The 14,622-nt window shown below is 41.2% G+C and overlaps 1 protein-coding gene across 1 annotated transcript in view; it reads right to left on the reverse strand.

Annotated features, from left to right (window-relative positions):
- BDNF (brain derived neurotrophic factor) overlaps window positions 1-7,596 on the reverse strand; it is a 24,571-nt gene extending 16,975 nt beyond the window's left edge. The window contains 3 exon segments of the mRNA XM_044681241.1: window positions 7,375-7,461; window positions 7,464-7,517; window positions 7,519-7,596. Coding sequence (XP_044537176.1) covers window positions 7,375-7,461; window positions 7,464-7,517; window positions 7,519-7,596 — 219 coding nt within the window.
- Between the last annotated feature and the right edge of the window lie 7,026 nt (window positions 7,597-14,622).

The following is a 14,622-nucleotide window of genomic DNA, read 5'->3' on the forward strand; positions in this document are numbered from 1 at the left end:
AAGGAAAGGAAAGGAAAGGAAAGGAAAGGAAAGGAAAGGAAAGGAAAGGAAAGGAAAGGAAAGGAAAGGAAAGGAAAGGAAAGGAAAGGAAAGGAAAGACAGCCTCTCAAGGAGTTTTCTAATGAGGGGAGACAAGACATAAACAAATGAAACACTTGCCTCACATTGATCCAGTGTGGGAAGAATCACCATCCTTGTTTTAAGGATAAAAAGCCAGGCTCAGAAAAGTTAAGAAGCTTGCCCAAGATCACACAGCTATTAAGTGGCAGGGCTGGAACTCAAATCTAGTCTTCTGACTCTCCCATCCAATACTCTTCCCATGAAACCAAACATCTGAATTTATTTAAAGTTTCTTTTACAAGAAAAAAAAACTGCTTGATCACATGGGTTGATGGAAATATGATTGGGGATGTAGACTCTAAACCAGTGGTTCCCAAACTTTTTTGGCCTACCGCCACCCTTTCCAGAAAAAATATTACTTAGCCCCCTGAAAATTAATTAAAAAAAATTTTAATAGCAATTAATAGGAAAGATAAATGCACCTGTGGCCATCACCGCTCCTATAGATCACTGCAGCACCCACCAGGGGGCAGTAGCGCCCACTTTGGGAATCACTGCTCTAAACAATCACCCTAGTGCAAATATCAATAATACGGAAATAGGTCTTGATCAATGACACATGTAAAACCCAGTGGAATTGCACATTGGCTACAGGAGAGTGGTGGGGGGAGGGCAGGGAAAGAACATGAATCTTGTAACCACGGAAAAATATTCCAAATAAATTAAATTAAATTCCCCCCCCCCAATTTCCTTTACTATAACTTTCTTTTTTTTTTTTAAAATAAAAACCTTTACCTTCCATCTTAGAATCAATACTGTGTAGTGGTTCTAAGGCAGAAGAGTGGTAAGGCTTAGGCAATGGGGGTTAAGTGACTTGCTCAGGGTCACACAGCTAGGAAGTGTCTGAGGTCATATTTGAACCTAGGACCTCCCATCTCTAAGCCTGGCTCTCAATCCACTGAGCCACCTAGCTGCCCCCATTATAATTTTCTGCCTTTTATACTTCTCAAAACTGATTGGATTAGGGGCAGACAAGTGGTTCAGTGGATAGAGACTTGGAGATGGGAAGTCCTGGGTTCAAATATGACCTCAGAAACTTCCTATCTGTGTGATTGTGGGCACGTCACAACCCTCATTGCCTAGCCTTCACTGCTCTTCTGCCTTAGAACCAATATATAGCATTGATTCTAAGATGGAAAGGGTTAAAAAAAACTTGATTGTATTTTTAATGGTGCAACATCTGAACTGAGTTTATACCAACCTACTAAATCCAGCATATAATCAAATAAAGAAGACTCTGCTACCAAGGCGATGTCTAATTTATCCTACAGAAACTATTCTTACTGAGTAGATCAAAGATGGAAGAAGCAAATAATCCAAGATAGACAGCCCCTAGCAGTGAAAGTTATAGAAGCATGAGACACTGGGTTAAGGGCGACTGTCCAATATCTTAAAATTTCGTTTTGGGGGAAAGACTTGCTTTTTCTCCTACTTGCTCTTTTCTGAGCTCCAAAGCTGTCCATCCACTCATAGGACATCAACTGGAGCCTATCTGAGGGCTACAAACACAGGCATTCTCTTACCGTAGCAGAGATATAACGGATAGACTAGTGAATGAACAGATATCACAAAAGGAACTTATTTCTTTGCTCTAACCCAGAGCTTCAAACTTCAACAATTTTCTAGCTGAAATAAATTATTCCCTAAATCAGAGCACTAATTGGCTGAATGATACTGCAACTAAGCTCAATTCATTACTGTAAAACCTCAGATAAAGAGACTTTGGGTAGGGGGGCAATCAAAGTTCCCAGAGCTGTAGCTACAGTAGGGAGGAATTCCCTTGGTCCAGGGGCTATAGGCAAGATGATGAGCTAAGAGAAGAAGGGAAGGTGTTTCATAGGGTACAAAGTCTGAAGTATGATAGAATATTTTTCCTATGCAAAGAGATGCTGAAGGAGGTAGGGCCCTACTGTTTAGCTTCTTGGTCCAATTTGCTTTACTGGGAGACTTGTCATAGGGGAAACTATTCTTCATTTTATCATGGCAGTTAAGAGGACCATAAGATCCATTTTATATAAAAAAGTTTGCCACCAACTCAGCTGAATGATGCGCACGTCCCATAAATTGTAGGAAATGAGTGATTAGTTTCATAAAATAATATTAATACTGCTCCTTCAAATCTAGACTTCTAATCACCGCTTAGAATGCTGGAAGACATTTAAACCAATTGTCGAGATAACGTATCTAAAGCATTTTGTAATCTTGAAGGCACTATAGAAATGTCAGTTATCATTTTTATTCTTCCCCTACACATACTTTATTGTAAACAGTAGCATCTGTTATCAAATCTTACATCAGTGGTACTTAGTCAATATTTGTTTAATTGCATTAAAAACATAGGTAATAAGTAATAGAAACCACTCTCATTCATTATAATAATCACTTTATAAAAGATTTCAAAGCACTAAAATGTAAATGGCCATCTACAAAAGGTGGGGTATACCTTCCTTGACAAACTACTCTTACTTTATCTTGACTTCATTGGGAGAGGGGTTCCCTGATAGGGAAATATCCCCTATCAAAGCAAACTGGGAAAATGATATGCAACTTAGAAGAGATGAGAGTTGCCAAGGGCAGTTGGAGGTTAGGTGGCATCCCCAGGATCACGCAGCCAGTATGTCTAAAAGGAGGCCCCTTGTATTCAAGATTGGCTCTCCATCCACTAAACCACACTCCCTCATTTGGTGTGTCTATAGCACTTTTTCAGCCAAGTCTTTTCATAAGCTCATTGTATCCTGAGATAGCAAAGCTGAAAAACCTAGGCAGGAGAAAGCAAAGCATGGGCACAGACACAATGCAATTCTCACTTCTGTCTCTCTCTTCGACCCAGCAGATGCATCCACCCTTAAATCATTTTAGTAAAAAAAAAAAATAAAAATAGAAATAACTTTTGGGAGCAGGATGGACACATTAGAAAAATTGATTCATTCTCCCTTGTAGCAGATGGAGTCCAACAAACCCACCTTTTCAGGGGCATCTAAGATTGGGTTAATGCAATATCGAAGGAACCCTCCCCCAAGGGGCCAAAATAAAGGTCCATGAAGAAAGGAATAAAAATCTGCTGATATGATGAAGGTAACTACGTGAGTGATAGGGCTTTAAGCCAAGGCATACATCGAACGTTCTATACACATCTGTGGGGCGTTGAGTAGGTGCAAAGGGCTAACTAATAAGCATTATTTGGTCAATGGTGCTAGAAGCCAGCAATTCCCCATTGCCTAGTAAATTAAGTTCAAACTCATTTGCCCAGCATTCAAGGTCCTCCATAATCTTACCTTCTGAGGACTTATCTCACGTTACCTTCCATCACACCCTCTACTCCAGTCAAGCCAGATTGCTTCTGGATCCCTGAAAACATCCAGATTGGGTAGCTTCTTTGCCTTTGTTTCAATTGCTTCCTGTCCCTGAAATCTCCCATCTCCCCTTCCTTTGCCATTTGAATAGTTCTGTATCTTTGCATAAACCACTTGGGGATTACAGAGTGTCCCAGGTGGCCAGGGAGAGAGGACACACCAAGCATGGGCTCACTTGTTTTCTTTTCACATCCTAAACCAGTCCTTGGTAGGTTTTCCATGTCCTTGGCTCTTTGAATCATCTTTTCTCAGAAGCTCATTCTGGACACTTTTTAATAAGGATGGAAATAGAGGTAGAGATAGGGAATGGACCTTAGTATGGAGATTGCCTAGGTAAAGAATCGCTCGCTACCAAGGCAGATCAGCATTCTGACTACAACTTAAAGGGTTGCATATTACTCTTTAAAAAACCAAACCCTTACACCCCATCTTAGAATAAGTACTACGGATTGGTTCCAAGGGAGAAGAGTGGAAATGGCTAGGCAGTGGGGGTCAAGTTACTTGCCCAAGGTCATACAGCTAGGAAGTATCTGAGACCAGAACCTCCTGTCTCTAGGCCTGGTTCTCTATCCACTGAGCCACCCAGCTGTCCTTCCACATTACACTTTGATATCCAATTCAAATGCTACCTTCCTGAGCCCCCATCAATAGTGACTTCCCCACTCAGTTCAAACATAGCACTTGGATGGATACTTCTCTAATGATAAGCATTTATTAAACACTTGCTATGTGCCAAGCTCTAGAGATACAAAGAAAAGGAAGAGCAGTCTCTGCCCTGAAGGAGTTTATATTCCAGTGGAAGAAACAACATGTAAATGAATGAGTCCATACAAGATATTTGTGGAGTAGGGGAAAGGTAATCTCTGAATGAAAGGATCTAATAGCTAGGGGAGATGGGGAAAGGCCTATACTGCTGAAGGAAATATTTAAGCTGGGTTTGTTAGCACATCTTTAACTTCTGCAACTGAAGAGGTTTTGAGGCAGCAAGGGGATAAAGTGCTGGACCTGGAGTTAGGAAGGCCTGAGTTCAAATCTAGTCTCAGACACTTAATATCTGTGTGAGCCTGGGAAAGTCATTTAATCACTGTTTGCCTTAAGCTACTAAAGAAGGAAATGGCAAAGCACTCCAGTATTTTTGCTAAGAAAATCCCATGGATGGTACTGATGAGCTAGGGTCCACGGAGCCACAAAGAGTTGGACACAACTGAACGACTAAACAACAGTAACATGGAAGGCTAGTGAACTCAGGAGTTCTCAACTGCATTGACCTAAGCGGTCTTGGTATCCACACTAGACCTGTCACCAATATGATAAATCCCCCAAAGTGGGAAGGGTCCTTAGACTGCCTAAGGCCTGGCAAACTAGCCCAAGTCAGAAATGGAGCAGGTCAAGAGCCATGCCGGTCAACTTTGGGATGGTGTTTATGAGTGGCTACTAAAATTCCAGCCTAGAACAGATGAGAATGCCCAGTCTCAAGGGGCAAAAAAGTGGTATTTGAGTTAAGTCTTTAAAAAAACCCAACAGGAATTCTAGGAGGGAGAACATTCCAGAAATGGGGGTGAGCCAGAGCAAAGGTGGGAAATGGAGTATTGTATTCAGAGACAGCAAAGTAGGCCAATATAATGATCTACTCCACTTGTCATGGACTATTGTATATTCTGGTTATATTGGTTTCTGGTAGCTTTAATCCATCCTTTAGATTTTTAAGAGACCATATCTTAGCTTTATACCTCCCTGAGGGCCTAGGAAAGTTCTTTTCTCCTAGTAAGCACTGCATATAGTTTTTCTTTATTTTTGCCAGTTTGATTCTGTCTTCTTCATTAAAATTGGCAATAAGGATTTGGAAAACTCCAAGAAGCTTGGAATGCCACAGCCTGAGGCCTATTGCCATCACCAAACTGTTGCATTTTCCCTTTGCAGGCATGCTGTCATACTCTTTTTCTATCTGCACACCCATAGACTTGACCTTCTAGAGCTCTTTTTCCCTGGCGGACTGCGTTCCTCAGTCCTAAGCCAGAAAAGAGAGGATTCTGGCAGTGTCAAAGAACCAAATAGGTCCCAACAATCCAGAGAGTTTGCCGATGGAGAAAGGGGGTGCTTATGGGGGCGGTGGAGTCTTGGCATTACAAAGTTTCAAAGAGCCATCAAGTCATCCAGTAAGAGAAACATGCCATAGTAATAGTAATAGCAATAGCTTTTATAAAGCATTTTATAGTTTGTACACTTATATGTGTATAAGTCAGCTCCCTCCTGAGGGCAGGGATTATTTAATTTTTTATTTCATTTGCCTGGAGGTTGGCACACGGTGGGCATATAACATTCGTTGAATGACTGATTTGTAAAGAGCTTTATTGCCGTCTCATTTCAGCTTCATAACAACCTTGTGAGGCAGACTCTACAGGTATTTTTTTTTTTACAGGCTCCATTTTAATGAGGAAAGAGAGTTTCAGGGAGTTTAAGCACTTGTCTTGGATCACACAGCTAACAGAAGGATATAAACTAAGGTGGTTTTTGCCTCCAGTTTAATTACTCTGTAGACTTGAAAGTATTATTATTGAATCACAGGACCATAAATTCCTAGTTCTAGAGGCAGAAGGAACTGCACAGGTCATCTATTTTCCAACACCTTAATTTTACAGATGAGGAAACTGAGAATCCTGTCACTGTCTCTAGAATCAATGTTCTTCCACATTGAACCATGCAGGTGAGATCCAGAAGTCCTTGCTCTATATTTCCTCCTGTATCATCCCAAGTAATAGCTAACTCCTCCTTGCCCCACCCTGCCCTTCCCCCAGAGATCAGCACCTGTACTATCCCTAGGTAGAATGGAAAAGAAGACACACCCCTTTAATGGATTTATTTTGAAAGTGTGCCCGATCACCATCTTCAAAGGACCAGAACCCTCCAACAAACACTCTTCGGGTCTAAAAATGTTAGGCTGACTCACTCTTAAGGGGAGGGCTTGGGGCACCCTACTAGGCAGTAACCTTCATAGCTAGGTTAGACCTAGGTTATAATAGGAATCCCCTTCAGGAAAGGAAGTTTGCCATTATGTGGGGCTTGGGAACATGCCAAGCCAGATCGGAATTAAAAAAAGAAGAAGAAAAAGAAGTTAAGATTAGAGTGTCATGTTCCAGTCCTTTACTTCAGAACTGGCTTCTTTCTGTCAACAAGTTGCCCTCAGGCTGGTGCTGAACTGTTTTAGGAGGTTCTGATGAGGTGGGCAGTGCCAGGACCCCTATGTGAGCAAATTCCCTAGTCTACACCAAGCTCTGAAGGCACGATCGCCACAGAAACACCTTCTTTTAATGGATAACAGAGCCACTTTGAAAGGCATGCCCTCCCCAAGTTTTCCATAGGCTAGCTCCTCCAGGTTTCCATAGCCAATTTGCTCCTGTGGTTAATTAGTTATCTCTGACAATTTCCACTGTAGAAAATGTATCTGCACACAATTAGATCAACTTAAGGCACAGACTGGCATGTCTCAACTTTATTTGATCAGAAAAGAGCGAAATGATGGAGTGGATTTTCCCTCCTGGTGAAGAGACACACCTACCAAAGAATGCACAAGATTATAATTCCAAACGATAGGATGGAAATGTTGTCAAGAGAAGAGAGGGAGAGGGAGAGAAAGAGGGAGAGAGAGAGAAAGAGAAAGAAAGAGACAGAGAGAGACAGAGAGAGACAGAGAGAGAGACAGAGAGACAGAGAGTGGGGGAGAGAGAGAGAGAGAGAGAGAGAGAGAGAGAGAGAGAGAGACAGAGAGAGACAGAGAGAGAGAGAGAGAGAGAGAATATGAAATGGTGAATGGAAGAGGATTTCCATTTCTATGAAATGGACCATAAAGAAATTACAGAAAAATAAAATCGGCTTGGAGGGGGTATAAGCTCCCATTGCTCACCTTTATGAGACCATTTTCTGGAATCTGTTTGCTCAGTTTCACTGAAGCACAAACGCACGCACCACGGCTGTCCAGGCTCTGATGTACTGACTTACACAAGTGTGTGGGTAGATGCCAAAACATGTGTGGACATGCAACCCTTTTTTGCAGAGACTTAATGTTCCCTGAGCTAACAAGGATTAACCTTGTGAACACATGGAGGAAGCTGGTGGTTCAACACATCCATCAGTTGTCCTTGGGGTTATTTTTATATCCAATGCTATAATTTCTCTTAATTACTGTAAAGCCCAGGGAAGTGCTCATTATTTGTAGCTTGATGCAGGAGAGAGAATAATTGAATGCTCCCCCCCTTTCCCTTCTCTATAGTTCTAAGGGCTTGAAGGTCATTTGGGCAGCCCAACTAACCATGCTTCCTGGCCTTGTAGCTAATGAGCCATTTGGGCTTTACTGACAAAACTCAGCTATCATGAGCCACCAAAAGATGCAAGGAAAGGGGGCAGCAAGGTGACTCAGTGGTTTGAGAAGCAGGCCTAAAGACAGGAAATTCTGGCTTTAGATCTTGTTTCAGACACTTTGTAGCTATGTGACCCTGGGCAAGTCATTTAACCCCCAATGCTCCCTCCTCTGCCTTGGAACCAATACAAAATATTGTTTCTAAAGTGGACGGTAAGGGTTAAAAAAAGAGATGTAAGGAAAATATCAACCTCCTGGGTGATAGAAGAGGGCCTATTAGATAACATCCACGTTTAAATAAAATCCATTAGTATTTATCTCTATAGAAAGACAGGGAAATAGACTCATATGACCTCACACATAGTTTTCCATCTCCTAAATTCATGTCTTTGTACAGACCAATCCCCAAGTCTGGGATATATTCCCTTTTGCTATCAATGTCTCACAATTCCAAGCTTCCTTCCAAGTTCAGTACAAGATCTCCTTCTTCCAATGAAATCTTTTATGATCCCTCCAGGTTCTGGGGCCTCCCCCATCCCAATTAATTGTTTTTTAAAACTCTTGCTTTCTGTCTTAGTAACATCTCAAAGACAGATGGGCAAGGGCTAGGAAAAAGGATTAAGTGATTTGCTCAGGGTCACATATCTAGGACGTTTTGGAGGCTGGATTTGAACCCAGATCCTCCCAACTCCAGGCCTGATGCTCATCCATGGTGTCAACTAGCTGCCCCTTCAATTGCTTTGCATTTATTGTCTGTATCCTGTACATACAAAAAGCCAGTGTGGAAGAGTGGATAGATGGCTGCTCTGAAGAGTCTTTCTAGACTTTCTAGTTTTTCTGGACCCTTTAGACACATACTGGCTATATAGTCCTAGATATGTTATGTCACCTCTCGGTGTCTCAGGCAATTCTCTAAGCTTATTAAATGTAAAGTAGATATTGATCTATAGTAGTAAAAAGATTTTCCTCCTAGGAAAGTACCTATTCTAATGAAATCATAAATCTGCTCCAAATATAAACACAGATATTACCATATATATGTATGTGTGGAGAGACACATAGAAAGAAGAAAAAGGAAGAAAGACAGAAAAGTGGGTAGATGGAGGTATGGAAAGATCTAATACAGATGATAGAAAGATAGGTACATATAGATGATAGATCAGTAAATGAATGGATAGGTGAATGATAGATGCTAGATAGAAAGGTGATACACAGGTGGATGTAGGGATAGATAAGTGGGTAGGTATATAGATGGGTAGGTAGGTACAGCTAAAGAAAGATATGAAGATATAAATGATAAGTAGATTATTGATAGATGAGTGAGTGGGTGGGTGGATGGATGGATAGATGTTTGCTAGATAGAAAGATGATAGGTAGGTGAACAGATAGATGAAAAGACAAGTAGATGGATGGGTAGAAAGATAGATAAGATAGATGAAGGAAGGAAGAAAGAAATGATAGGTGAATGGATGGACAGATGAATGGGTAGGCAGACAGATGAAAAAGAAAGAAGGTAATAGAGAAAGAGATAGAGGAAAGAAGGGAAAGACAAATATAGGGAGGGAAGGAGAAAAGGAAATAGAGAAGGAGGAAAGGACAGAGAGGAGGAAAAAGAGTAGAGAATTTACTAATATGTGTACTTATTTTTACTTATTATTACTTCCAATAGAATGGAAGCTCCTTAAGGGGACTATTTAATTTGTGTCTTTGTGCCTCTGGTGTCCATCATATTGGATTTAATAAATAATTGTTGAAAGATAGAAATCCCCAGCCAGAGGCATCCAAATACCTCTTTAAAAAAACACTAAATCTTACACATGCTACACTATTCTTTGGACCAACATCCTTTTCTAGGATAGATGGATTAGAAGCCTTATTTTTCACTAAGGATCATTCTGGGTGCAACAAAGACCTGAGTTGAAGTCCTCTCTATAATACATACCACCAGAGCATGCTACTTCTTGACTGTTCCAGGCAGTTCTCTAAGCCCATAAGTTATCAAGTGAGTTACTGATCTGAATTAGTGGAGGATATTTCCACACTGGGACGTCCTGCCACCCAGAAGAAATCACAAGTCTGAATACAAACAAAAACAAGAAGCCTTCAAAGATACTTTGAACATCTGAGGGAATGGAATGAATGATAATGTTTCTCTCCTTTTTTGTTGACATAATGTAAATTTGTTACATTATGGTCTATCCTTTCTATGCCTGTCACTTATTCTTGATTAAATCCTAGCATGGTGGCAATTCATTGGAAACTTAATTTGTAAGTTGATTCCATCAGAGGGATGAAGAGATTGGTCCTTGGTTACCAAAGATGGGAAACAATGGAGATACAATTTGAACTTATGTCTCAACTCAAATTCGCTAACCTCTTCATCTTCCCATCTCTCGTTAATCCTCAGGCGTCTTTTTACTTTTTCAGGGGCAGTTGGGTGGCCCAGAGAATAGAGCACTTGCCCTGGAGTCAAGAAGACCTTGGACACTAACTAGCTATGTGACCCTGGGCAAATTATTTAACCCTGTTTGCCTCAGTTTCCTGATCTGTAAAATGAGCTGGAGAAGGAAATGGCAAACCACTCTAATATTTTTGCCAAGAAAACCCAAATGAGGGAACTAGGAGTTGGATGTGACTGAAACAACTGAATAACAACAAATCTTACTCACCATTCTGTGCTCTAGCCATTTTCATCTTTCCCCCCTCCCTCCAACTTCCACATATTATTCCTCCAGCCTTCTGAATAATAGTCACATCCACACTACTATCTATTGGCCTGTGGCTTTATTCACCATCAACCCTGTGACATCCCAGATCAAGAAACTTCTCCTCTTAAATACTCTTACATGGAGTCATCTTCTTGGGGGTTAAGGACTGTCTTCCTTTTGTATGGCGAGAACAAACAATGAGTGCTAAATAAATGTTCATTCATTCATTCATTCATCCTTTGATATGTTAGCACTTAAATCTTCCTACCTCATCTTACAAGGGAATACAAATCATACTTGACTCCATAACCACCCAAACATCTTGGGTGTGCACATATTGCTTTCAAGTGACAGTGACATCACTAGGGACACACTCATCATTATGCCTCTATTATAACCATGTCATTAAAACTTTCCTTTACACACAAATATAAGCTGCCATTGGCCTGGATAACTGGATCCCTGGACCACCCTCCTTGTGATCCATCTTATTGGTCTTTTCATGAAAATACAAGTCTGCATGGCTGAGTTCCAACCACAGAAGAAATCATGGACCCCATTCTCTGTCCCAAATTTTATCCCAAGAGGCATTTTAGATAGCTGGTCTAAGAATAGATAGCCTGGCATGGAAAAGTAGACTGGCAAACAGATCTTCCTAGAAAGAATGCTAATGAAACAAACCTAATTTCAAAGGTATAATAACAGTGATATGTAGACTTTAAGAAGCAGGATCTCCCCTTAAGTGGACGCTTGATCACTAACCCATCTGGTCTTTTAGGAACATAAATCTGGAGCTCTGAGGAACCTGAAAAGCCATCTGGCCCACTCTCCTTACATTTTATAGATGGATGAATGAGACCAAGGTCATACAGCTACCAAGCATCTGAGGTAGAATCTGAACCCAGATCTTTTGGATTCCAAGTCCAATACTCTATCTACTGGGAAGAACTCCTTTAGGAAGAACAAAGGAAAGACCAACCCTTAAAAGTCAAATTGAGTTGACAATGAAATATATACCTTTATCGAGGCTATGGTCACATGTGCCTGATGAGAAAGTGTCCACACAAATGGGAAAACAATTTGCTGACACCCATGACTGGCCTTTCAGAGGCAGCAGGCTCCCAGGGCAGCTGCTGGGTGATCGTGAGGAAGAAACTGGAAATGCCTGTTATGAAGGCCTTCACAGGTATTAACAAAGGAGAATGTGTATTTGTCAATGGTGTGTCATGTCAGGCACCCTCTGGCAGTCGATCTTCTGTGCATGCTCAAATCAGTTCCTTGTGCCCGTGCAACTTCCCCATGGGAAGACCATCCTGGTTGAGGAGATGGAGGGAAGGAAGAGCAGCAACTGAGGATGGGAAGCCCTCTCATCAGACATGCCAAGGGGAAAATAAGAGCAGCCACTATGGTTTTGCCAAAGGCAGGGAGGCTGAGCAACCCACGAGCCTGACCCAGAATGTTGGGCTTTTCTCGGAAACTACACAGGATGGAATTTTTCCTGCACAAGGCTCACTGGCCCTCATTTGGCAAGACGTGATCCTGGGCTCAGTCTTAAAAAGTGGAATCACAGGAGTTATCTGAGGAACGCCCGGAATATGGTTTTGAACATGCCAAGATCCTATCATAGCCATAAATCCTCTGGTTGGTCTATGATAACCAACCTTACCATAATTACCCAGAAAACTTGTGGGCAATTCACAAAGGAGAAGAAACCTTAACTTGTGGTGACAACGTCACCACTCAAGGCTTAAATTGCATAATGGGCTGATGAGTTTATCTTGTAAAGCAGAGCCCTAATTAAATAATTACAAATCATGGAAAGAACGAAAAGTCAGAGACGGCAGAGTACAACCCCAACAGTCCAGGGTGCAATTCTCAATTACACTGTGATTTTGGTTAAATCCCTTAATTGCAGGCCCTAGGAACAATGTTAATTGCTTGAGAAGAATTTTGCAGGCCCCCCTCTCCTACGGATCTCCCCTCTGGAGAAATGTTGGTCTCCTTTCAGCTCCATTGCCAATGGTTCTGTGAATAATGGATGCATTTTCAAATTTCCATTGTAGGTAATTCTACAAGTGGGAACTCGGGTTCATTTCATACATGTCACCAGATCCAGGGAAAGGCCATGGCACAGAGGCATTATTTCCATCAGAACTGATGTCTGCGCTGGCTTTTGGAACTGCCCTCTATTCCCAGGGCAAGACCCAAGAGCAGCCAAGAGGGTGAGCCGCCATTATTTAGGGATTAACCCAGGAACATCTCTAGCCATCCCTAACCCTGACTTTGGTACTTAAGACTCTAGGAAATCATAAGACTCCTCGTTCCTCCTTCTCCTTACCCCTCCACACTCATGATTTGATAGAAGAGGTATCTGTTTTTGCACTAATTCTGTTTGTGACATGGGAAATGATAAGATGGAGCACCTCTGAGACTTGCTTCTTCATTTCACACACCTCATTCTGAAGCAGCCTGGTGGTGTCATAAATAAGAGTGCTAGACTTTAAGACAGGAAAACCTGAGCTTCAATGTATGGTCTCAGACACTAGCTGTGTGACCTTGGGCAAGTAAGCTCCTTTACCTTTCTCTGCCTCAATTTCTCATCTAGAAAATGGGAATAATAATAGCGTTTACTCTGACAGGATTGTTGGGAAGATCCTCTGCCCCTGGGAAGAATCCTATGCAGTGGAGAAAGGCAGGTTCTATCCCCATTTTATAGAGATGGAAACCAAAGTCCAGAGCAATTAACAGGACTCCCATAGACCACACAGCTAGTTCATAGCAAAGGAAGACCTGAGTTTGAATCCTGACTCAGGTAATTCCTTGCTGTGTAAGTATGGTCAAGTGGCTCAACCTGTCTGAACTTCAGTTTCCTCATCTATAAGATGAGGGTAATAATAGCACCTACCTTGCAAAGGTGGGAGGGTCAAATGAGATTTTATAGATAGAGATAGCTATGGATAAAGATAAATATCTATATCTCTAGACATCTTTTTTTGCTGTTTAGTCATTTCAGTCTCATTTGCGACATCTAAAATGTGAGGGTTGGATCTGAAAGCCTTTAAGATTCCTTCCTGCCAAAAATGTATTATCCTTTCTACAAACAGACTATCTAATATATGTATTATCTCGTTCTAGTATTCAATTTAAAATAATTCAGCAAAACATTTCTAAAATGCCTAGGATGTTGCAGGGACTGTACTAGGGAGTAGAGATACAAATAAAACTGTGGCAGTGTTAGTCTCCAGGAAGGTTACATCCTGGTAGGGGAATCCCACATACATAGATAAGTAAATACAAATTCTATACAAAGTAAGTACAATACGTATGGTGGGTAAATTGTAGAAAGCCAGGAGTAAAAACAGGGAAGCAGGAAAGACCATGGGCAGGAGGAAGGAGCATCTGAACTGGACTTTTTTTTTTAATGAAATTTTCTTTTTTTCTTTTGAACTTAATTATCAAATGCAAAATTTTCACTATCCCCCCAAAAAGGAGAATGGAATATGAACCTGTAAACTTTTATCCTATATCATTTTAAGTTCTAAAATGGCATATTAAATTTAAAAAATGAAATAGGAGCTAGGGATCCTGAGAAACAAAAGTAAAGACAGAGAACATTCTAGTATGGGGGGGGAGGGTCAAGGAATTGTCTATACAAAAGCATGGAGTTGGGAGATAGAAGGCTCTGTTCAAGGAATAACAAGTGGGCCATCATGGCCAGAATTTAATTCACAGACTTAGAGCTGCAAGGGTCCTCTAGTTTCACTTCCCCCCTCCCCATCCCATTTTACAGATGAGGAAGCTGAGGCTTGGAAAGGGTAAGTGACTTGTCCTAGGAATAAGGAGCAAAGCCAGGATTTGAACCTACACCTTCCAGACTCCAAATCAGCACGCTTCCCACAGTTGTCCACTGCCTCCTAAGGAATGATTTATATACTATTGGGTAGGCCAGTTTAAAGGCTTTCCCCATTTACAGAAGCAGAGTAATAAATACAAGGGGAAGCTTTTAAATGTGTTTCTACATCGAAGGCATCTTAATTATAACTATTCACTGTAATCCTTTGGCATTACAAGAAAACTACAGGATTTG

The sequence above is a fragment of the Gracilinanus agilis genome, chromosome 6 (genome assembly GCF_016433145.1).
Source record: "Gracilinanus agilis isolate LMUSP501 chromosome 6, AgileGrace, whole genome shotgun sequence".
NCBI classification, from domain to species: domain Eukaryota; kingdom Metazoa; phylum Chordata; class Mammalia; order Didelphimorphia; family Didelphidae; genus Gracilinanus; species Gracilinanus agilis.